Source organism: Rhincodon typus, chromosome 8 (assembly GCF_021869965.1).
Source record: "Rhincodon typus isolate 14 chromosome 8, sRhiTyp1.1, whole genome shotgun sequence".
Taxonomy (NCBI): Eukaryota; Metazoa; Chordata; class Chondrichthyes; order Orectolobiformes; family Rhincodontidae; genus Rhincodon; species Rhincodon typus.
In genome coordinates, this window is record NC_063339.1 from 45,962,259 (window position 1) to 45,987,402 (window position 25,144).

General features: G+C 38.4%; 1 protein-coding gene across 1 annotated transcript; it reads left to right on the top strand.

The window, feature by feature from the left end:
* Nucleotides 1–243: 243 nt before the first annotated feature.
* Nucleotides 244–24,865, top strand: actr10 (actin related protein 10). Its single transcript, XM_020516064.2, has 13 exons — nucleotides 244–486; nucleotides 5,726–5,798; nucleotides 8,451–8,533; nucleotides 9,676–9,784; nucleotides 10,402–10,509; nucleotides 11,648–11,715; nucleotides 11,823–11,902; nucleotides 12,242–12,277; nucleotides 12,783–12,862; nucleotides 12,944–13,017; nucleotides 15,619–15,700; nucleotides 16,509–16,710; nucleotides 24,248–24,865. Exons 1-13 carry the CDS (start codon nucleotides 410–412, stop codon nucleotides 24,427–24,429), a joined length of 1,254 nt encoding a protein of 417 aa, XP_020371653.1. The 5' UTR covers nucleotides 244–409; the 3' UTR covers nucleotides 24,430–24,865.
* The last annotated feature ends 279 nt before the right edge of the window (nucleotides 24,866–25,144 follow it).

Genomic DNA, 25,144 nt, shown 5'->3' on the forward strand with positions numbered 1-25,144 from the left:
AACCTTCACCCAGTCCCTGTCTCAATTCTTCTACCACACCCAGACCCCGCTACATTTCATCTTCGGTACTTGGATCCCATTCCATTCCCGGCTTCCCATTGCATTCCATCTTCCCCACCCAGACCCCGCCCCCGCCTCCTGCCTCCTGCCTCCCGGTTGACGGGCTTTCTACTGACTATTGAGCCCAATTAAGTGCCCGAAAAAAGTTGCGATTTTATTTCGTTTTTAACTAAATTAATCAACGAGTCACATTAAACAGAAACAAAAATAATAAGTAGAGACGCGTAGTGTTTGTTTATCTAAGTCCACAATCGGGCAATCTGTGAAGGCGGGTTGTGAAGCGGATGATGTCGGTGGATGACGCGCAGGGTTTGGGGTCTTGGGCACTGTCGGTTGGAGAGCGAACGTGATGCCGCTGTTTGAGGGACTGGGCACTGGCGGCGAGAAGACCGCCGTTGTCATTGATCTAGGAGCCGCGTACACCAAGTGAGTTCGCGAGAGGGATGCGAGGTTGAACTGGTGGACTTAGCTGGGTTAATGTGGAAGGACCTTCGTGCGGAACATAAACAACCCGGCAACACTTGGGCCGGAGGACCTGTTTCTGTCACAAAAACAGAAATTGCTGGAAAAGCTCAGCAGTTATGCCAGCCTCTGTGCAGAGAAATCAGAGTTAACTGGTTACGTTCTGAGGAAGGGTCAGGCGACTCGAAACGTTAACTCTGATTTCTGTGCACAAATGCTGCCAGACCGACTGGGCTTTTCCAGCAATTTCTGCTTTTGTTTTTGATTTACAGCATCCGCAGTTCTTTCGGTTGGATCTGTTTCTGTATGGGGTGGAAAGAGAAGTCTATTTACTACAATTCGAAGGCACCTGCAAATTCGAAACGATTTTTAAATCCAGTGTGAATGTGCCTTTACCAAAGAAGCAGATATTGCTTTGGTCATGGTGTAAAAAAAAAAGTTGGACCAAACAGTTTGAGGGGTTGATGGGGAGCTATTAAATAGGTTGCACTTAAATTTGAAAAGCTACCAGGGGTGCTTGAGGTACATCCAAGGATACGTAGAAAATGAGAGTGGCAATTGAAGAGGCACTGGTTGTAATCTGAAGTTCTGAAGAAGGGTCATTGCACCCAAAATGTTAACTCTTCTTTCTCTCCTCAGATATTGCTAGACCCACTGAGTGTCTCTGACAATTTCTGTTTTTGTTTCATATTTCCAGCATTCGCAGTTCTTTGTTTTTTTTTGTCATAAACTTTGTTAGACTTGCTAGTGCCAGAAAATGGTAGAATTGCACATCTTATACTCTTGTTCAAAGATTGTGTACAGGCAACTACAGGCCAGTCAGTATAACCTCCGTGGAGGGAATATTTTCAGAAATAATAGTTGAGGACAAAATTAGTAGTCTATTGGGCAAATGTATGCTAATTAAATAAGGCCAGCACATTCATTTTACATGTGTGTCTGGATGATCTACCAAGCCTCATTTTGTATGCTTGATTGATCACCTAGACATACTCCTATAATGACTGAGAGCTTATTTACACAGATGCAGAGAAGTGTTGACTTTGCTCGATTGACATTTCTATGCCATTATAATTTAGTTGTTTTCTGTAATCTCTTGTAGTCTGTTTGATCAGGGTTACAAAGTGTCAGGTGCTTAAAGTTTCTGTTATTCAGACCTTAATTGTTTGACACTTTTGTATGGTTTTAGGAATACTTTGCTGTGAAAAATACTCTCTTTTTAAAAACAGTTTTGCACATGCTGTTGTTATTATATGGTTAATTGGTTCTGTACTAGTATGTACTGTATGAATGAATGTAGAGGTTATTAGGGCCATTGGTGATTAGGGTTATAAGGGGCCATTGGTGGGAGTTGTGAAGAGAGACATGGGATGACATAGATACAACTCTTTGAAGTTACCTTTCGAAAGGCTCCCTAATCAGATTATATAATCCCTATAGTGTGGAAGCAGACCATTGGCCCATCAAATCCACACTGACTCTGCGAACAGCATCCCACACAGACCCACTCCCACCCCCTGCGTTTCCCACCTTAGACACTATGGGCTATTTAGCACAGCCAGTCCAACGAACCTGCACGTCTTTGGACTGTTAGAGGAGACCGGAGCACCTGGAGGAAAGCCACACATACACGGGGAGAAGGTGCAAGTTCCACACAGACAGTTGCCCGAGACTGGGATTGAACCCTGGCGCTGTGAGGCAGCAGTGCTAACCACTGAGCCACCGTGTTACCCAGGGTGCCTCTGACCTGTTGTTGTCGCCAGGGTATTTATAGGTCAAGTCAATTCAGTTTCTGGTCAGTGGTAGTCCCTAGGATGTCAAAAGTGGGGAAATTTGCGATGGTAATGCTGTGGTTCATGACTCTTCTGAAGGGCTGTTAATCGTGAGTCTTGGATAAGCTTGCCAGTTCCATAAAAGTTGCAGAGTACTAGGAGATGCTCACATTTGTGACTAAACCAGTCAGGTCAGGATTGCATGATGTGGGCTCCCCTCCCTTCCCACTAACCTGTGCCAGACAGAATTCAGAATTGCTGGTAATGTGGGTATCATTGGCAAATTCCGAAATTGTTCTCCAAGGTCTTTTATGTGAAATGAAAGTACAATGGTCCTTGCATTAACCCTTAGGAAACACCACAGTCCACCATCTTCCAGTCTGAAAAATAATCATTTACCATTACTCAGTGTTTTCTGTCTTTAAGCAATGTTTTTTAAGCCAAGCTGATGATAGTTACTGAAATGCCTGTCCACTCCAGAGACTGTAGAGTCTCCTATAAAAATTGCATTTCTGATCTTCATTGTTCTCTCTGGTGTAGTCCCTTGCTTATCAGTGCTATGGTCTGAACAGCAGCCATTCAAGATGTTCCAGCAATCTCCAGTGAAAATGCCAAAGCGCCTTGTACCACATGCCTGTTCTATTCTTTCCGATAGCCACCCTCTACTGTGCTTAACTGTCATTGCCTAGGAAGTGGCCACCACCTGTATTATGCAATCACAGAGACACTCACCTTTCCTGATGCTCACAGTGAAATCTTGAGCTTGAGCCAAAGCAGCTGGAGACATTTTCTACACATGAAGTTTCTTGAAGCTCCCACAAGGTGTAGGAATTGCAGTTTTCAGTCAGGTCTATGTTCATTCCAAGGATAACTACTGTAATGGGTTACATGTGAACTGTATCATTGTATAATTTTCCAGAATTTACAAAATTCCTTGTGACCTTTCTAATTTTTCAGATGACTGAAGTTCAAATACATAGTGTAACAAAAGCTAACATATACATTAGATCTTAAAAAATTAAAAACAATATTTTACTTAAATATTATTAGCTCTCAAACCAATTATGAAATAAACAATACTAAACTATGAAAGTTCTCTTTGACTGACACTTCTGTGAATCACCTTGGGACATTTTGGTGGGTTATCGATGCAACATAAGTATATGTTATAGTAATGTTCATGGAGCATTTCCACCCTAGACAATTTTCTGGCATGGAGATAGCTCCTGTAGAATAGTTGCAGATCAGTGTCAAAGATAGTACATGTCTCTTTAATGTTCAAATTAGAATAAGTAAGGATTCTAGTCATTTACCTGCCAAACAATACTGATACATCACCACCTGTTTGGCCTTGTCTTACATTTCCTCTAAAAAATTAAGATCATTGGATAAGAAAATAACTTTCTGATTCTTCCTGCATGCTCAAATTTTAGATATTTGGAATCCTACCTCACCTGGTGATGGTCTTGTGCAGGTAGCTGTGTCTGGAATGGGAACATACATCTTGCGCTATAAATGGGCACCAAAAGAACTGGAATCTTTATCGTCAAATTAAAATTCTGTTCTGATTATGACAAGTTTTCTTCCAGTTTTTGTTTTAGTTTGTTAGTGGTGCTTCCTGAAGAAGAGAGTACTACTTACCTCTTAATTGATCAAATCCTTGCAATTATTTGAATGTAAAGAAAGGTAAATTGTTAGAAAACTGCATATGTTAATTTCAGTAAGAAAAGAAATTGCGAACATTTCTTGGATTTTGAGAGAGCATACTTTTAAAATTTGAAATGTGATAAATCTTTGTTACTGCATTGTTTGAAATTGCCACCAGACATGTATTTCAGCACCTAACATAAGTGGTTTATATTGCAACATTGGCAATGCCAAAGCATAGTTGCTTCTTGGTATCAACATGAGATACAGTTTGAATCTAGAGTTGAAATCTAACCTAACCTGTAACAGTGTAATATTCTGGACAAAATAGTGAAGCAGGACTTGATTGAGGCACTATATTTAGTATGTGTGTGGTGAGTTTGGACCATTTCTGTGGAAACTGTCTCTTCTAGCTCAAAAGTCTAGCTTTCTAAAAGTCTTTTTTAATCTGGCACAATGGCTGAGGCAGTGTCTTGTCAATAATCTGTTTCATTGAATGCCCTGAATGATTAGGTGGCACACTTTACTCAATTCACAAACCGATGTGAAAGACCTATTTTATCTCGACCTGACTTCTTCTCCTTTCCTGGTGATCTTTTACAAAGTGTCCAAAACGTAATAAAGTTGGGAGCTGCTCAAGTAATCTTTTAGAAGTTTTATTTAGATGATGTGCTGGAACCAATTTATTATTGGACCATCATGACACCATACAAACTTTTACAGTAGCCTGTTGTAAAGCTTGAGTTGGAGAAAATACATTTATTTAGTAAAAATAAATTAAATAAAAAATATTGAGGTAGTTGCTAGAATGCTAGGAGTGAGATGAGAAACTTCTTTACTCGGAGAATTGTTAGGATTTGGAATGTGCTCCCTGGGAACATGGTGGGGACAGATTCCACATAAAGTTTCAATAGATGGCTGGATATATATTTGAAAGTGATAAATTTAGAGGGCTATGGAGATAGGGCTGGAAAATGGGACAAGCTATGTAGCTGTTTTGGGAGCCGTTACAGACATGAGATGTTGACTGGCCTCCTTCTCTACTGTAAAATCCTATGATTCTGTTTAAAGAACATATTTTTACTGCTCCAATTGCTGAGTAGTTTCATTCAGCGAGTAGCTATCTATACAGACCATGAAGATCCCTAATTCATTCTTCTGTTTGTGCTGATTGATGGAGCAAGAAAAGAAAGCTAAGATTTGTTACAGCAGGTATGCTGCTGACTGAAAAACGAAGCAGGACAGGAAACCAAATTGAGCACAGATTATTTTCTAAACTCATTGAACTCACCGTAGAATCTGGAAGCCTGTAAAGTTCCAAATGAAAAGATGAGATGCTGTGCCACCAGCTTGAAATGAGTCTCACTAGAGCAGTGCAGGAGGCGGGATACAAAAATGCCAGCATGAGAATAAGGTAGAGAATCAAAATGCAGGAGATGCTTAGGGGTCAAGCTTGCAGACTGAACAGAAGTGTTCTGCAAAGTGGTCACACAGTTCTTCCAAAGTGGAAGACAATGTGTTGAATATGGACCTGGTGTGGATAAGGGGAACTCTTTCATGCTTCTGAGAGGGGACCTGATGAGAGCAGTACCATAAGAAACTGTGTGGGAATGGTCAAGGGTCCTGCTGACCACAATAAGAGGGAAGAAAAACATGCCAGCACTGTCGTGGAAAGTGGGATAATCAAAACTATAGTGAGGCAGCTGTACTGGGAGAATAAAACAGAATCTGTGTAGGTGTATTTATTTATGTCTCTAACATTCAAGATTTCTGTTATCTTCTAGATGTGGTTTTGCTGGAGAAACTGGACCAAGATGCATAATCCCTAGTGAAATTAAGAAGCCAGGTCTAGCACAAGTAAGTTTAATTTATCTACACTTTTTAAAACGTAATTTATAGAACCATAAAATGATGTTAACACAGTTGGAGGCCATTCAGCCTGTTGTCTGTGGCTTTCTGAAAGCTATTCTGAACAGCTATTCCCAACTTCTCCATGTAGCCCTGCACATTCTTCCTTTTCAGGTAATTCAATTCCCTCTTGAATGCCATGATCAAAACTGCCTCCACCAGACTGAAGCAATCCTAACTGTTCGTTGCCCTAAAAAAAGATTTTCCTCATGCGTACTCTTGTTTTTGATCCTTCCCTCAAGAACAGTTTCTTCCCTATCTACTGTGTCCAGACCCCTCATGATTTTTGATGCAGTTTGTGTAAAGTGCTTTAGCAGAGCGTTGTTTTTATGCAATACTTTGTCTCAAGCCTAATGCAGAAAAGCAGTTATATTATGGAATTCTCACATAATTGCAAAGCTGTTTTCAATTTAAAGTGTAATCGACTTTACTTGGGACCATGACTGTGGAATTTTTTTTCAGATTGTTGTTTGATATCATTTCATTTTTGATGCTGCAATGAATATAACACACTGGTACGTGCTGGTTGGGATTAAAAGTGTTCATGTGGTTTATTAAGACTGTTAGGCATTTTATAAAACTTAAACAATTGAGTCTTTTGAGAAGCAGGTTGTCCTGCCTGTGACCTTTAAACATCAAAATGTTTACTGCTTGAAAATTCAGTTTTCTTATCTTGTTGCAGTGCAATTAACAACATGCCCTAAAATTTAGAATGGCTGGTACACTTTCGAATGCATTAAGATACTGCATGAATTCTAACCTGTGAAAACCTTTCACCAAGTTTTAAATCTTATCATTGAATTTAGAATGTACATAACATTGCATAAATTGTATGTTGTCCTCTGACGTTTTACTTTTTAATATGATGAAATTTGTTCTCAGAATGGGGATATCATTGGAAAAGTCAGCATTTTCCAAATTCCCAACCTTATTTTCCGCCTCCAGAATGGTGGAGTGTGCAACAAAAGTACTTTGTGCTAATTTATTTACAAGTGCAGTTACAAAATCCTAACTGACATTACTTGCCTGGGCACCAGTGTAGGTCAGCAGCACATGGGTGATAGATAAACAGCACTTGGTGCTATTTAAGATATGGCAGTTGATTTTTGGATGATCTAAATTTACTGAGTGTCGAATGTGGGAAATCAACCAGAAATACAATGGAATAATGAAATCAATAGTCATTAAAGGCATGAACAAGAATTTAAATAGTACATGAGTAGAAATGGGATGAGGTAAGATAATATTATGGAGTGGAAATAGATGGTCTACTGGGGGTCTGAATATGAGGTTGAAGTTCATCTCTGGGTCAAATACAACATCGTATGGTTGAAATCAGACTGGTTTAATCTCAGCTGATTGCCAGAGAGAGGGATTGGTTCAGTGGCTTGAGAATGGAGTTTAGTGTTTTCATTAAGCAAAATTGCTCAGTTGTTCTAAATCCACCAAAATGGCCGAAAATGATGTAGAGTCTTTAAAACAGAAGTACGTAAGTTGCAAAGATTTGTTGCCATATTAAAGAATACTTTTTGAATTATAGGAATTAATAAACGTTACAGTCTCCTGCAGCATTGCGTGTGGGTACTTGAGGGCTTTCCAATCAAGGAAGATAAGGAGTGGGTTTTAAAGAGCTGACCTCAGGAGAAGAAAGGCAAGGAAGGTATAGGAAGAAAACTAGAGGAGAAGAAATAAAAGACTGTTGTGAATGGGGAATTCAGATGAATGGGGTGAGGAAATGATGAATGAAACAGATGAGAATATTTTGTAGGTGAATTCAGTGGTAGGAATTTCAGGGGAGGAGTTAGAATAAGAAAATTTTTAAGTGGATCTGCAGAGGATTTGTAACTGTTTGGTGGGAAACATTGGCAGCCAGTGGATAAGTTGGAATGGGAAATACTACTGGCTTTTGTGAAGTGGTTAGCTCTGTGGGGAGATTAAACCGTTCTATTCCTGCTTCCCAATATGCATAATAGAGGCTTCAACATCCCTCCTTTTGGGGAATGTATGGGTTTTTTGAGGGATAAATCCTTCTCTTGGAGGGGGGTGGGGGCAGTGTGTTGGACTGGTAAATTTCGTTCCTTGTTGGGAAAGGAGATTGATTGATTGATTGTTTTCCAATTAAAGGAGGAAGAGGGCAAGATATGTGATTCCTTTTTTGTCATTGACTGGCTGTATAGTGTGATGCTTCTTATCTTCTCTACTCGTTCTCCAGCCATGGATTTTTCTGCCAGCTTTGATTCAAGTTTGAATTTTCAACCTTGTCAGAATTTGTTGCATACTTGCAACATAGAAGTTATATTGCCTAATATGGATAACACTGTGTGTTGATAGTGCCTAGAGTTCAATGTGACCATAAACTGTTTTTCATAGAAATCAATATATCTAGTATTTATTACAATTTTTACACATGACTAACCGTGAGTCATATAGGAATGCTTTACAGCTTTAATAACAATAATATACAGGAACTGTTTGCGAGAGAGTGGTACTACTAATTTTATCAGTATCCATCACTGTAGATGTTCAGGGAGCGATTGTAAATTGTAACCTTCCGAATTCACATCTTAATTGTTAGTAATGTTTTTGCTTGTTATTTTTCAGGCTTCCAAAGTAGTTCAGTTTAACATCAATACTGAAGAGCTTTATGGTTATTTGAAGGAATTCATTCACATGCTGTATTTCAGGTATTCTAAATTTAAAGATTATTTTATAAATACTGTAATTTGATCTTTTAATAGTACAGCCAAACTTTTATTAACCAGGTGTGTGCTAGTTGATCAAATATTCTGATCAGAAGGTCCACATAATCAACATTAAAAACACACACTAAGTAATAGAACCATAATGCAGCGAGTATACACATCACTGTCATACTTTCAGTTACAGCATTAATCACTTAAATAATAATGCAGCGTTGCCTTAAATAAAACTTACTGGCAGAGAACCTTCTCACTTGTACCCTCAAATAACTACTCTGAAATCACTGAGATTGCGATAATCCAGTAAAATTTTATTTCAGGTAAATAAGTTTTGCTGGTTTATCAAGACTGCCTGTTAATAAGGTGCTGATTAAAACAAAGTTTTCTGTATTTTACATGCAAAGTAAGTTGAGATTTAGAACATAATAGAATTTCCATTTATATTTTTCAGTTGCTTGCTTTTTACAAAAAGTTTCTTCCTGAAGCAAGGAGAGCAGACGTTTTCCAAATCCCTACCATGCTACTCATTATGTAGCTGCTGGAACATGTGCAAGAATATATTTTATCGTTTTTGAAAAAAACACCAGGATAAAATTCCCAAGGGGAAGGGCGGAAATTGCATATCTCTTACTATCACATCATTGCAAGTTAGCAAAATCCCCAGAGAAAAAGTGCGAAAACTCTGAAGAAGGGTCCCGACCCGAAACGTCAGTTTTCCTGCTCCTCTGATGCTGTCTGGTCTGCTGTGTTCCTCCAGGTCCACACTGTGTTATCAAAAACTCTCTGCAGTTTTTCTACAGTTTCTGTTGAAGGTACAGGGAAATTCAGGTTTTTAAAAGAAATCTCCCTTACTGTTTAGAATGGGTCATCCGAAATACACACGTGTTTAATTCAGCATAACCTACTGACGTCAGACTACTACTTCCTCTTCTCTGGAGGGAGAAAAATAGGAGATTTAAAAAATACAATTTTCATTTGCTTCTAAACAGAATGTGGTTGACCTTAATTATGAATTACATGCTCATTGCTCCATTTTCTAATATCAGAATTTAGTTGAGTAATTTGCTCATTTATTAACTTCTCTATTAGACTTTAATGCCGTCTATATTTTCCTCCTTCCTCAACAGACACTTGCTGGTAAACCCAAGGGATCGTCGAGTTGTCATTATTGAGTCTATTCTATGCCCATCGCATTTCAGAGAAACACTGACTAGGGTGTTCTTTAAACACTTTGAGGTACGGAGTGATTTAGCTGGAGGAGAATAAATAAGTTGCACTAACCTGAGTGCATTATAATTGGAAATTAGTTTATATATTTTTGGCTGTCTGTATAAATTCATTACTGAGCTTTTATGATTCCTGAAAAAGTTCAAAAAAATCTGGATTTTGAAACTTGCCAGAATAGATTTGTGACCAAGAAGTTACCTATTTTTATCACACAGACCTAGACAACTCTACTGCACCATTTAACAGTGAGATTTTAGTATTTGAGAATGACCAATGACACAACATCTACTTTCTCAATCGGATGATACAGAAGTTAATATATTACGATGGCATCTATAATCTTACTGTTGATGCAATGAAAATGATGAGAAATGTTAATATTGCATTACATTAGTGTTGCATTTTCAATTGCAGAAACTGATTAGGTTTGTTGGGTATTTGCCATACCACTAGGTGGAGTACCACACTATAACAACGCAAAGGGAAGCAGAGAACCGGCAATTGTCTCTGTAATGGGGAAATTGGTACTTCAATGTATTACATTTCGATTTTACATAGAAATTGAATACAGGGGAGATAATTTAAAATCAGAAATAGGTTGTGATCTTCTACTTGTGTTTTTGTAGGTTCCTTCAGTGCTATTTGCTCCAAGCCATCTCATGTCTCTCCTGACTCTTGGTATCAATTCTGCTGTGGTATTAGATTGTGGATATACAGAAGCTCTAGCATTGCCTGTATCCTTTTGAAAATGTGTTTTGATAACAGGCGAAATAGAAGTTGATTACTCAAGACTTACCTAGTTTTTAGTCATCATCAGTGTAGTGTTTGGGCAATAATACTGCAAATAAATAGAAACATGGTTGTAGTAAATAATTTTGGAAATCAAACTTATTGACAATTTAATGGCATTGTGATAATTTTTCACAAAGGAAGGTCCTCTTTTGATTTCTAATTTCCTTCTTCCTGGATTGAATAAATCCATTTGTACAAAATGGATTTGCATATTTCCCCTCATACAGATGTTTGTTTATGTACTGTGCTTTCAGGCTCTGTTGACCATGACTAAAATGGCTCATTCATTGGCTGCCTTTCCCATTGTAATGAGTTTTAAGGCTGGACTGCAGTTGTAATATTACAATATATTTGCCCTTTAGCTTTTGATTACTGACACAATTTGTGCTGTTTCATTTGTTTAGTAGAATATTTTAAATATAATATTCTAGTAGAAAAGTAAATAGGTTTAGGTAAAATATGTCCAAATAAAATTCTGTACAAATGAGAAATAATGAGACAAGAGAATGTTGACTGTTGAAGTGAACCACTTATGCACTAGTGATTTATGATGTAGATAGTTGGGTACTGTAATGTTTGCTTCAACACTGTGGTGAAAATGTTTCCTTAGTCTTACATTCAGAAGACCAGAATTTCCCTAGAAATGTGGCCTATGCATTAATTTTGAGATATAAATTGAATCTTTTAAACACCTTTTCTTTGAGCATGTTGTTGAATTGGTTCAATCATCATAACCATATTTGGCAGTTAAACGCGGCAACCGTGTCTGTGACAGCCTTGTCAAAGGTATGGGTGAAATAGGCTACTGTTAGGAATTTTATCTGTTAATATCCTCCACGGTATCCAAAAATATCTTCCCTTTGTTTTCTGTTTGAAGAATTGTGCTCATAATGAATTGTGGATTGTCAGTTGGGCTTGTAGTTTGTTCTGGAAACTAAATAGATTAATGCACAGGGCCCTGTTCTTTGTATACAGAAAGAATATGCACACACAGGTCACCTACTTTATCTCGACAAAATAGGTGACAGCCATTCACTATCCATATTGCTTTATACTTTGACCTTAGCTTAACTTTAACAGATATATGAAGGAATTCCTATTTTGAATGCCTGGGAAGCACTTCCTCTGGGAGGAAAATCAATCCATATGTAAGAATTTAAAATATGTACCACCTGCATATAAAAATATTAATACATATTCACCACATTTAAAGATTGAAGTGGAAAAAATACAAACTGTTATTTTATTACTAAAGGGAGTTGCAATCACGGTTATTAGAAGAGTGCACTGTGGACACAGGGACCAAAACTGGAGAAGGATTAGCATCTGTGATGAGTAAGGATTGAAATGCCAATTTTTAATATATTGCATATTTACACGTATTCTGTGGCACTTTAGCAAATATTTCTTGAATTTAAAAAAGAAATCGTACAGGACAATCTGGTTTCAAAATGCTTTGCTTCCTCAGATGTATTTTTTGTACTGTACTCTTGTGTGCAAATTGGTTGAAACACAAGTAGCAAAAAGTTTGGTTTATGTGGATTTTTAAATGTATCACCTTTTTTAAAGTTATTTAGTATAACTTAACCAGATAATTGACATCCAGTATTTAACATTTTAAATGTAATGTTGTGTAACTTGGACTCAATGTTGTTCCCAAATTCATTTAAATAGGCTCAATTCCGGAAGAAACTCTTGAGGATATTAAAGGTAAGAGCTATCTTTGGTTCTTTAATTGCTAGTTGGAAGATTGATATCATAAATATAATCCCTTCAAATAAAAACGACAGTACAAATGTTGTAAAGACTAAAATGAAATACAAAAATGTCACCATGTGAAAAAGATTCATGAACTGAAATAGCAATATCAATTAATGTTTTTGGTGTAACATTTTAAAGGTTAATCAGATTATTTTTGTGAGGATGTAAAGTTGCATGTGAAGCTTGTGTGTGCTCATAATCTCTTCACGAGGATTAACATGCTTTGTACTACTTTTAAAAGTATGAAATAACTTTATTGTATTTTGATATAAAGTTTGATTTAAGAAAAGGAAGCGCATAACATATATGGAAATAATGTTCAGTAAAAATTAGGATGAAGCAGGAGCAAAGTTGTCAATATTAAACTGTGCTAAATAAACATAAATTTGATTTGAAATGTTTGTTCATATTTTTGGAAGAATTGATTTTTTTTTTTGTTAATTTTGCTTTTCAGTTTGTACTTGTTTTGTAAGTGATCTGCAAAGAGGACTGAAAATTCAAGCTGCCAAGTTTAACATTGATGGAAAAGCTGAGGTCAGCTGGCAAATATGTTTGACTAATTGAGATATAAAATCAATGCATGGCACTAATTTGGTATTCTGTATTTACTTATAGCGGCCCCAACAACCTCCGGATGTGGCATATCCTCTGGATGGAGAGAGAATTTTACATGTCAGCGGATCAATCAGGTTGGATTACTAGTATAAATGATATAAATTAAACTGCAGTACCTGGGTTGTGATTAAAGGGATGGGCTAGAATGTGTTAAAGTGGTAAGTAGAGTTTGAGACTTCGACTTCCCTATTTGCTGTAGTCTTCATTTCAACCACTTTTTATTCGGAAGCAATTGGGCAATTATTCATTTGGTTTCTGATGACACCATTAGTGATACCCTTCAATTGACTTTTAGAGTTTTTCAACTGAGAAGTTATTAATATACACTCGTGAGCAATATTGTTAGAGAGCAGACTGGAAGGAAATAGATCTAAGTAATCAGTCAGTCAGCTACTATGAGGACATATTTTATAAAAAGTGTGCAAATCTGGCTTCTTCAATGACTTTGTTAACAAAAGTTATCCACTATATAGGGTAGAGAAATCTTGGGTTAAGTTCATTGTTTGAGCTCAGTAACTATACGCTAGAGTAGCAGGGAGAGGTTGCACACATTAGTGAACCATGGGAAGAAATCTGCAATCTTACCTGCCCTGGCCTGTATATGATCCAGATCCACAACAATATGGTTGACCTTTAATTCCTCTTTGAAATAGCCAAACTAGCCACTAAATTATGTCAAACCACTACAGAAGAAAGGGATTATGATCCACAGGGATCATAAAAGGGACTCGCCACTACATTCTTGAGGGCAGCTAGGCATGGACAACAAATGTTGGCATTGCCACTGTTAATCATGTCCCAAGAGCAAATTTTTTTAAAACCCTCGTTGTAAAAGTTAGTAAGCAAGTGAATACAGAAACAAGATTGAGAATATAAATGCATTCGAACTAAATATTTCTCTACAACAACAAAAACAAAGTTGCTGGAAAAGCTCAGAACTGAGGAAGGGACACTGGACCTGAAACGTTAACTCTGTTTTCTCCTCCACAGATGCTGCCAGACCTGCTGAGCTTTTCCAGCAACTTTGTTTTTGTTCCTGATATACAGCATCCACAGTTCTTTTGGTTTTTAAATATTTCTCTATCTCTCAATGCACTGGAATTTTTTTTTTCAGGTAGAAAATATACAATTGACCAAAATCAATTATTATGACTCAAGGTAGTTGGATGAAGATATAACTCTGAGGCCTAGTCTTTTTATATGTGAGCTTTCCTTTACAGAAGGACATATTATATATCTTGCACCAACAACCACAGTTCCAGCCAACTCCATTTTTGTGAACACTAGAGAATTGACAATTAACCCTAATGACCTGGATACAGTTAATCCTGTAATGATACGTATTTGATATCAGATGTCAAGTATTTGGTATTTTAACATGGATTTGAAGAAAACAGAAAAAATTCTTTGATTTTGGAAATACCATTTTGAAAAAATAAGGAAAGTTTAACATGAACAGCAGAGATTGATGTTAAATTACAATAAGTGTGCAGAAGACACTGAAAGTCTGCAGAGGGATATAGGTAGTCGAGGTGAGTGGGCAAAGGTCTGGCAGATGGAGTACAATGTTGACAAGTTTGAGGTCATCCATTTTGGTAGAAATAACAGCAAAGTGGACTATGTTTTAAATGGTAAAAAAAATTGCAGCACGCTGCTGTGCAGAGGGACTTGGGTGTCTGTGTGCATGAATCGCTAAAAGTAGGATTGCAGATGCAGCAGGTATTTAAAAAGGCAAATGGAATTTTGTCTGCCATTGCTAGAGGGATGGAGTTTAAAAACAGGGAGGCTATGCTGCAGCTGTATAGGGTCCTGGTGAGGCCACACCTGGAGTACTGTGTGCAGTTTTGGTCTCCTTTACTTGCGAAGGGATATACTAGCACTGGAGGGGTGCAAAGGAGATTCACTGGGTTGATTCCAGAGTTGAGAGGGTTGGATTATGAGGAGAGACTGAGTAGGCTGGGATTATACTCATTGGAATTCAGAAGAATAAGGGGAGATCTTCTAGAAACATATAAGATTATGAAGGGAATAGATAAGGTGGAGGCAGGAAGGTTGTTTCCATTAGCAGGTGAAACTAGGACTAGGGGGCATAGCCTCAAAATAAAGGGAAGCAGATGAAGGACTGAGGTCAGGAGGAACTTCTTCACCCAAAGGGTTGTGAATCTGTGGAATTCCCTGCCCAGTGAAGCGGTTGAAGCTACCTCTCAATGTGTTTAAGGCAAGGCTAGATAAATTTTTGAACAGTAAAGGAATTAAGGGATATGGTGCTCGGGCGGGTAAGTGGAGCTGAGTCTCAAAAAGATCAGCCATGATCTTATTAAATGGCGGGGCATGCTCGAGGGGTCAGATGGCCTACTCCTGCTCCTAGTTCTTATGTTCTTATGTGTACTTGTCAGCAAAATCATATTTGTAAACAAACTTTAACAACCAAATAAAATAGCTACATTAAAACACTTTTAATGAACTTTAGAATTCGTTAACATATAGTCAATCTATGAATTTCGAATGTATACTTTTAATTGTCAAGTTTTCAGCTTTAAATTAAGGAATAATACTGTACTCTAAGTTTGCTTTCTTATTTTTGACTCAAATTAAATTAGTTGTTTGTGATGTCATTGTAAACCAAGTAATTTGTTTAAATTTTTAGTTCAAGGTTTCCCTTTTTTTATTTGCAGAGATTCTATAATTGAAATTCTCTTTGAACAAGATAATGAAGAGAAGTCCATTGCCACTTTAATTCTTGACTCACTTTTACAGGTAAGAAATTGCAGTGTGCCAAATTTACTGGATATATTTTAGAAAAACTGTCTACTTCGATGCAGCGTCGTAATTTGCCGTTAAATATGTCAGTGACGCAGAGTTAAAATGCTACTACTATGATAGGACTCTGGTTTCAGTATAGTTTCAGTGGCAGTGTAGCTCAGTGGTAGTACTATCCTCTGACTGCTATAATTCTAAGGCAGTATTTGAAGAGGAGAAAGGAGTTGTCCCAGTGTCCTGTCCAATATAACTTCCCAAAGCTACAAAAGCCTCTTCCTCTCCTTGCCCCAAAAGAGATTAATTGGTTATTTATCTCATTTACGGTGTTGGACAAGCTACTCCATTTTCTACAAAATTAGTGATTGTATTTCAAAAATAATTTGATGGGAAGTGTTTTGGGATTTCTCGAGGACATGGAAAATACTGTATAAAGTAAGTTCTTTCTGGTGCAAATTTGAAATTGGTAATGCTGGTTTGCTACATAAAAATGTGCTACAGCAAGTAGAGGTTTGATGTTTTTATTCTTTTCTTCTTAAGTGGTAATGTTGGTTTCACTGGGGAGAAATTGTGTATTTCTTTGAGTAAGGGGAAGGAATGGGGGGGTGTGATCTAAGAGGTTTGAAGGCAAAGCCTTCCTGATTCACGGTCCATTACTTCCCGGCCTATCACTCCTCAATATGAGTGTTGGCAGATTTGGAGTAGATCAATCACTTGTCATGTTGGGTGAATGTAATGCATAGTTTTGAGAGAAATAAAACTATGATGCTTCTGTTTTACTAAAATATTTCTTTTAAATTGTTGCTAGTGCCCTATTGACACAAGAAAGCAGCTAGCAGAGAATCTTGTAATCATTGGTGGAACTGCTATGCTACCTGGCTTTCTACATCGAATTATGGCTGAAATTCGTTATCTCGTCCAAAAACCAAAATATAAAGAAGTGTTGGGAGCCAAGGCATTCAAAGTGCATACTCCACCTGCAAAACCAAATACAGTAGCTTGGTTAGGAGGTGAGACTATCTTCTATAATACTTCTGGATTAATTAAGTATTTATGAATAGCTTTTTTTGTATCAAGAGATAATTATTGAGCATTAATAATTTTGTGCCCAGGATGAAAATGGTGTGCAGTAGGGTATCTATCCAATTTCTTCCATCAGTGCAGAGCATGTTTTGACTCCATATTGGTTTGTGGGGCAAAGTCTCAATTATAGAGTGGGCTTGTACACAAGTAGGTGTGACTTACAAGTACTGATGCAGCAAAATCTTGAACAGATTTGTTCAAGATCTGTACGGATTGTAAAATCAGAATCGTTGATGATATTTAATCGTACAGATAGATAATGTCACAGGATTATTATGGTGCGGAAGAACGTCATTTGACTCATCATGCCCTCACTGGCTTTCTGAGCATTTTGGCTTCGTGCTAATCTCCTTTTTCCTTGTATCTTGAACATTGTTTCTATTTAAGTAATTATCTAACATGTCTCGAGTGCCTCAATTGAACCTGCCCCTGCCACACTTCCAGGCAATGCACCTAACTATTTTCACTGTGTGAAAATATTTTTCTCATCTTGCATTTGCTCTTTTGCAAAATACTTTAAATGATTCGATTGTTCTTAATACTTGTATAAGAACATAAGAACTAGGAGCAGGAGTAGGCCGTCTGGCCCTTCGAGCCTGCTCTGCCGTTCAGTAAGATCATGGCTGATCTTTTCGTGGACTCAGATCCACTTATCCGCGTTCTCACCGTAACCCTTAATTCCTTTATTGTTCAAAAAAAAATCTACCTTTTCTTTAAAAACGTTTACTGAAGTAGCATCACCTACTTCACTCGGCAAGGAATTCCATAGATTAACAACCCTCTGGGTGAAGAAGTTCCTTCTCAATTCAGTCCTAAATCTGCTCCCTCTAATCTTGAGGCTATGCCCTCTTGTCCTAGCTTCACCTGCCAGTGGAAACATCCTCTCTACTTCTATCTTATCTATTCCCTTCATAATTTTATATGTTTCTATAAGATCCCCCCTCAATCAAGCGGGAAATTTCTCTGTGTCCTGTGTCCAGACCCTTCATGGTTTTAAAAACTTCCATTGAAAATTATATAATTTCATAAACTTGTGATTTACCAAAAGAGTGGATAAATAACGCAAAAATTACAAATCTGATAAACTAAAAGAGTATAATATGTTTAGCAATATACTAAAACATAATGAGCATAATATGTCTTTCCATTCTTTTAAATCATGCTGGTGCCACCTATTTCAAGGAGCTATCCAACCTCATCCCATACCCCATCCTTTTCTAATCTTGCAAATTCTCTTCAAATATCATTTACCTTTTGAAAGTTTTGATGGAATCTGTATGTACAGCCATTAAGAAGGTTATTCCAGATTATCATAATACTATTATCCTGCACAGAGGATTTTCTTTTCAATTCTATTTTGCTAATTATGTTAAATCTATGACCTTTGGTTCTCTGCCTATTTGCTAAATATAACACTTATTCCTGCTTGTTGTACCAAAACATTTTCATGAATTTGAAAATTTTTGTTTGCTCTTTCCTACGGAGTGTAATCTTACCTTCTCCAAACTCTCCACGTAAATTTTTCTTTACTTCCTAGAGACAAGCAAAGATGGTGGCATGTTGAGAAAGGCAGAGGCCACAGTGGACTGGTGTTGTCATTGGATTAGTAGTCTAAAGATAAAAGATAATACTCTGGAGGAATGTTTTTTTATTCCCATAGTGGAATTTGAATTCAATTCATAAATCTGGAATTGAAAGCTAATCTCAGTTTCTTGTCAACATCACTCTAATAGAGTATTACAATCTGGTTCAGGAATATCTCTACAATGGCCTAGCAAGCCACCAGAGGTGGTGTCGCTATTGTATGCAAAAGGGAGGGATTTGCCTTGGGAGTCCTCAACATTGAGAGTGGGCCTCATGGCATTAAGTCAAGCATTGGCAAGGAAGCCTCATGCTGATCCCCAGTTACGTTTCTTATCCTCCTTCCCTGTTAACAAATTAATTCTCTTCCATATTGAACACCACTAGGAGGGAGCACTGAGCCCAAAATGTACTGTAGTTGGAGGACTTTAATGTCCAGCACCAAGAGAGGCTCAGTAATACCACTACTGACTGAGCTCCCTAAGTCCGAAAGCAAACAGCTACTAGACTGAGCATGCAGCAGATGCTAAGTGAAATGTGTACTCAAGTTTGTTCTCATAAGTCTACCTCTAGCAGGTGCATTTGTCCATGATTGTATTAGTACCAGTGACCACTGCACGCTCCTTATTTAGACAGAGTCCCCCTTCATACTGAGGCTAGCCTCCAGAGTTCCAAGGAAGGGTCACCGGACCTGAAACGTTAACTCTGATTTTTTTTCTTCACAGATTCTGTCAGACCTGCTGAGCTTTTCCAGCAACTTCTGTTTTTGTTCTAGCCTCCATTGTGTTGTTTCACTTGACACCCAGGCCAATTGAAAGATTTTGAACAGATCTTACACTTCAAAACTGGTTATCCAACAGGCACTGTGGGCCTTTATCAGCAGCATCAGAATTGTATTGAATTACAATCTGTAACCTCATGGCCTGACCTATTCCCCACCCTACCATTACAATCAAGCCAGGATATCAACCCTGGTTTAATGAAGAGTGCAGGAGGGTCTGCTAAGAGTAGAACCAGGCATACCTAAAAATTAACTGTCAACTATAGCTACAACACAGGACTATTTGCATGTCAAACAACCTCAGCAGCATGTGTTAGACAACCACTAGTGATCCCACAAACAATGGATCAGATTTCAGCTCTGCAATCCAGCCACATCCAGTTGTGAATGGCAGTGGATTTTAAAACAACTCATTGGAGGGGAAAGAGGCTTCACAAATACCTCTGTCCTTAATGATGGGGAGCTTAGCTAAAAGATGAGGTTGAAGCATTTACAAGTCAAAAGTGAGGTAAATCTTCTCTGACTTCAGCCAGTTCAGTGTACTCCACGTGATGTCAAGAGATGGCTGCAGGCACTGCAGAGACTATGGCTCCTAACAACATTCTGTCAATAGTACTAAAGACTGGTTTTCAGAAATAAGCCCTGTCCCTAGCCAAGTTGTTCTAGTACAGTTGTGTATGGCTATGGCATCTTCCAGACAATATGGAAAATTGGCCGATTATGTCCTGCTCAGAAAAAGCAGGACATATCCAACCTGCTTGACAGGAGACTGATGGGCAGTAATCAATCATAAGCAAAGTGACGATAGATGTTGTCAACAGTGCTATCAACTGGCACTCACTCAACAATAATCTGCTTAGACCATGAAACCATAAGAAATAGGAACGGGAGTAGGCCGTTCAGCGTCTCAAGCCAGCTTTGCTAATCAGTAAGTATGTGATTGATCTGACAATCCTCATGTCCACTTTCTGGCCCTTTCCCCATAACCCTTGACTCCCCTACTGATCGAGACTCTATCTATCTCAGCCCTACATATATACAAGAGCTCCAACAGATCTCTGAAGTTGCAGAGACATTCTACCTCATCCTCAGTCTTAAACTGGTGCCCATTTATTCAGAGATTGCATCCTCTGGACCTTACTGATGGTCAGTTTGGTTCTGCCATACCTACTCAGCTCCAAACTTCATTACAGCCTTGGTGGATGGAAGAGCTGAACTTGAGGGTAGAAGTGAGAGTGACTTGCCCCTTGTCATAAAGGCAGCATTTGCCTGACCTCCAGGATCCCTAGCAAAACTAGATTTAGTGGGAATTGGAGGATGAGGTGGGAACAGAGCACAGAACAAGACAGTTGTGGTTTTTGGAGATCAATCTTCCCAGTCTGGGACATTACTACAGGAGTTCCTCAGGGTGCTGTCCTAGGTCAACTGTCTTCAACTGCATTGTCAATGGCCTTCCCTCCATCATAAAGCTAGAAGTGTGGATGTTTGCTAAAGACTGCACAATATTCGGCACCATTCACAGCACCTCAGATACCGAAGCAACCCATGTCCATATTTGGCAAGACCAGGTCAACATCTAGCTTTGAGCTGATCAGTGGCAAGTAACGTTCATGCTGCGCTAAACAAGTGCCAAGCAATAACCGCTTTAAGCAAGAAAGAAGCTAACCTTGAATAGCATTACCATTGCTCACTCATTTGCCACTGTTAACCTTCTGGGATTTACCATTGACCAGAAACTGAACTGCTCTTGCCAGGTGAATATTGTGGCCACAAGAGCAGTCAGCAGGTAGTAATTTTGCAGAAAGTAACTAGCATTCTGATTCCTCAATCCATGTCCATCATTTATAAGGTATGAGTAGGAATGTAATGTTATACTCTTTCACTTGAAACTTGACATCATCCAGGACGTAAGAGCCTCTTCACACCTCATCCATCACATTCAAAGTTCACTTCCTTCTCCACTGTTGCATTACGGCAGCAGTGTATACCACTGTAAGATGCACTGCAGTAACTCACAAAGGCTCCTCTGACAACATGTTCCAAACCTACCCTTCATACCTAGAAGGACAAGAACAGTAGGCACATGAGAACACTACCTCCTGCAAGATCCCTTCTTATCCCACACCATCTTAATTTGGAACTGTTTTGCCTGTGGACTGATTCCATGTGCCAATATCTTGGAAATTCCTCACTAATACTGGGTATTCCTGCACAACATTGACTGCACAGATTCAAAAAGGCAACGTACCACTATTGATAAGCAATAATGCTGGCCCAACAGCGACACCAACATCCCATTAATGAAGTTTTAAAAAGAGGTTTCCAGTCTAACCTCCCCGAGGCATTGACATTCTCCTTAAAATGTATACCCAGAGCTGTACTTTACAATTTAATGATTGTAAATTAGTGATTTACGAAGATTGAGCATGATATTCTTATTTTTCTTATTTGTAAGGCCAAGTATTCCACACACTTTCCTGTTTGCTTTCTCCCAAAGTACACTACTTCATACTTAGCTGCATTAAATTGATCTGCCATGGATCTGCTCATTCATCTATGGCCTAATGAAGTCCAATACTGTCATCGTCTTTAACAAAGTTTGTGTCATATACAAATTTTGAAATTATACTGTTTATAACTACCTTTAACTTGGAATACACAGGGGAAAAAAGTGGTCTTACTACTGAGGGACTCTGCTGTATATTTCTCTCCAGCCTCTGTCATCTATCCCTTAGGTGCCACATCTTACTGTCCATAAACATGACAACATTTAAAGCTCTGCTTGTGACTTATTTGTACCATGACCCTTGAAGTCACTGACCTCCTTTACCTCTAGGTTAAGCCTCAATTTTAAATAAAAATCTTATCCTTGTTTTCAAGTTTTCCATGATCTTGCCCTTCCCTATCCTTCATATCCTCCCGCCCTAGGATTCTGTGAAGCACCATAACTCCCTTAATTCTGACCTTTAAGCAACTCTACTTCGATCAGTCTACCATTATTGTTTGTACTGTCAAAGTTCAGGACTCGGGCAACTGTAATTTCCAGCTTAAATCTTTCATACCTCTACCTCCCTTGTCTTTGAGTCATTCTTTAAAACATGATTAAGAGCTTGGTCAAGGCATAAGTGTCCCAATAATAACAACTTGTATTTATATAACACACAAAACCTTCCAGGACACATCACAGATATTACAAAACAGTGTGACTCAGCCACGTGATATTGGGCAAATAATCCCTTTTTGTCTAAGTATCAGACTGCTTCATTAAACTGCTTTAAGCACCTTGGTTAACAGTGCTATATAAATAGTTATTGTATTCTGCACCTGACGTGCATCAGATAGGGCGGCACGGTGGCTCAGTGGTTAGCACTGCTGCTTCACAGCGCCAGGGACCTGGATTCAGTTCCACCCTCAGGTGACTGTGTGGAGTTTGCACATTCTCCCCGTGTCTGCGTGGGTTTCCTCTGGATGCTCCGGTTTCCTCCCACAGTCCAAAGATGTGCAGGTTAGGTGGATTGGCCGTGCTAAATTGCCCGTGGTGTTCAGGGATGTGTAGATTAGGTGGGTTACAGGGGGATGGGTCTGTGTGGGATGCTCTGAGATTCAGAAGAGCCTGTTTCCTCACTGTAGGGATTTTCTGATTCATACCTCTATTTTCTTTGACATCAAGGGATATCTAGCATGAGTGCCCATCTGTCCTAACGGGATTATATTTGGTTTCTTTCAAAGTATCTTTACCTTGAAGATCTGCCATTGCTCATTTACGGATTGTGTGGTAACCCTTTTGGTGAAAGCCCCATTCACGAACTGAAATGTTGGGACACCAAGCCCCCACTCCCCTGCCTGCGTGCCCTCCTTGGCCATTTGCAGATCCCCTGATAGAATTCAACAGCTAAGGGTGGAGGTCCTTAAGAATCATAATTTAGGTTTAAAACACAAACAAAAACAAAGTTGCTGGAAAAGCTCAGCAGGTCTGGCAGCATCTGTGAAGGAAAAAACAGAGTTAACGTTTCGGGTTTGGTGACCCTTCCTCAGTTCTGCTGAGCCTTTCCAGCAACTTTGTTTTTGTTCCTGATTTACAGCATCTGTAGTTCTTTCGGTTTTTATAATTTAGGTTTAGTCAGGGCTCCTTCTGTGACTGTGTTCAACCAGAAGAACTGCAAGGAGGCCATTATTTTATACTCCTTTGGCCTCTGGGAGAGATGGTATACAGATTATGTCCCCACCTACCCAGTCCTCTCCTTCCCAGCCTGCCCTCAAGGGAGGAGTTTCAATTCTGCCCAAATTATGGCTATTCCAAATGAATATTTTCACTTTTTCTTTGACCGTGTCCATAACAAGAGAGTCTCCTACTGTCACATTCTCTACTTGCCCCACTTACTGAGAATGAGATTCAGCTTTGCTTCATTACTTTAACAATACAAGTAAAACACTATACAGATTCGAAATAAAAACAAAATGCTGGTGATGCTTAGACCTGGCAGCTTTACTGGCTCTGTTATTTTACTTTCATACTTTGCACTGAAAAGCAGAACGTGTCTGAATCTAAGACTGGGAAGTTTTATCCAAAAGTAAACTGACTTGAATGCATGAACAGCAAGTTGTAGTAAAACCCTTTTCCCCATTGACTAACAAACAAAATACAGCTGAAACAGTTTTAGCAAAGCATCATCCGAACAGGTCGAGTCTGCATGATACGTACTTGTTGACTGCAATGGATGTTACATTGTAAATTGCGATCAAGGATCTCCTTCCACATTGTGAAATGCAGCAGTGTTTTTAATTGTTGTTATGCATTGTCCAGTATTCAGTTTTTTAATGCATAAATCATTCATAACCTGGTATGTCTTTAAATATTGGCTTGACTGATATTGTAGGTAAGTATATTGGCAGTCAGCATGAAAAATTCTGAACTATTCATAACTATTCATAGTTTTTCAAACTTTTCTTTAGCTCTGCTTGGTAGCCCCAAAATGTTTTATTTATGACATATAACCTGGAATAATATCGGCTAGAAAGTTAGATAACTGGAAGACTGTGAGGCAGAGAATACACGTTGTTTGTTCTGTTTTAATCTAAATGTTACATTTACTTACTTTTAGGGGCCATTTTTGGTGCTCTGCAGGACATTTTGGGCAGTCGTTCAGTGTCCAAGGAATATTATAACCAGACAGGTCGCATTCCTGATTGGTGCTGCCTGAGTAACCCACCGTTAGAAATGTTGTATGAAACAAGTAAAGCACCACCTCCATTGATGAAGAGAGCATATTCCACAGAAAAGTAGAGAGGACGTTGACGTACTGAGACAAGTGACTTAAAAGTAACGAGCTGTTTATCTAGCAAGTATATTTTTGGCTCCATTCCAAGATTATGTTGCTCAAATTTTCTGTATGTTCTTGTTATTAAATATACTTGAACACTAGTTAGAGAAAGGATGATGTATGATCTGAAAACTTTCAACTTCACCGCACATTTTCCAAAAGGCATTTTACAGTCCGAACTCTGAAGTGAAGATATGGCATTAAGTTCTTGATATAGGTGTTGCTGGTGATGGATTTTCCCCAACAACTAATAGTCAGCTCTGAAGGTTTATAGTTGCAAATGTTTGAATATAAATGTATCCTAAGTACATGTGTACACTTTAGTCCAAAGTTTACAATAAAAATAGTTCTTGAAGTCATAGCATGTTTTACAATAAAGCATAATTATGCTATGTTGCAGTTATGTTTTCTGTGTATTTTTTTGCCACAATACATTTATTGTATGCAGTACCAATGCTATTTTGAAATAACCACATTTTGAATTGATCCATCCAATAAAAAATGCAATTACAGGGTTTACACAAAGTCCTATCAGAATATAATTTGTACTCACTGGACTTAAATTATGTCAGTTAACACAGTTAGGAGGACAGCTCTCATGAGCTACCAGCAAACAAAATTTGGATGTTCTGCAAAAGCTACCAGAAACACATCTTGGCAGATTGCTCAACATAGTAC

Coding starts and splice junctions, on each gene's coding strand:
- actr10 (XM_020516064.2), top strand. CDS start 410: ATGCCGCTGTTTGAGGGACTGGGCACTGGCGGCGAGAAGACCGCCGTT. Junction 487..5,725: donor CTAGGAGCCGCGTACACCAA/GTGAGTTCGCGA, acceptor GTTATCTTCTAG/ATGTGGTTTTGCTGGAGAAA. Junction 13,018..15,618: donor CATGTCAGCGGATCAATCAG/GTTGGATTACTA, acceptor TTTTATTTGCAG/AGATTCTATAATTGAAATTC.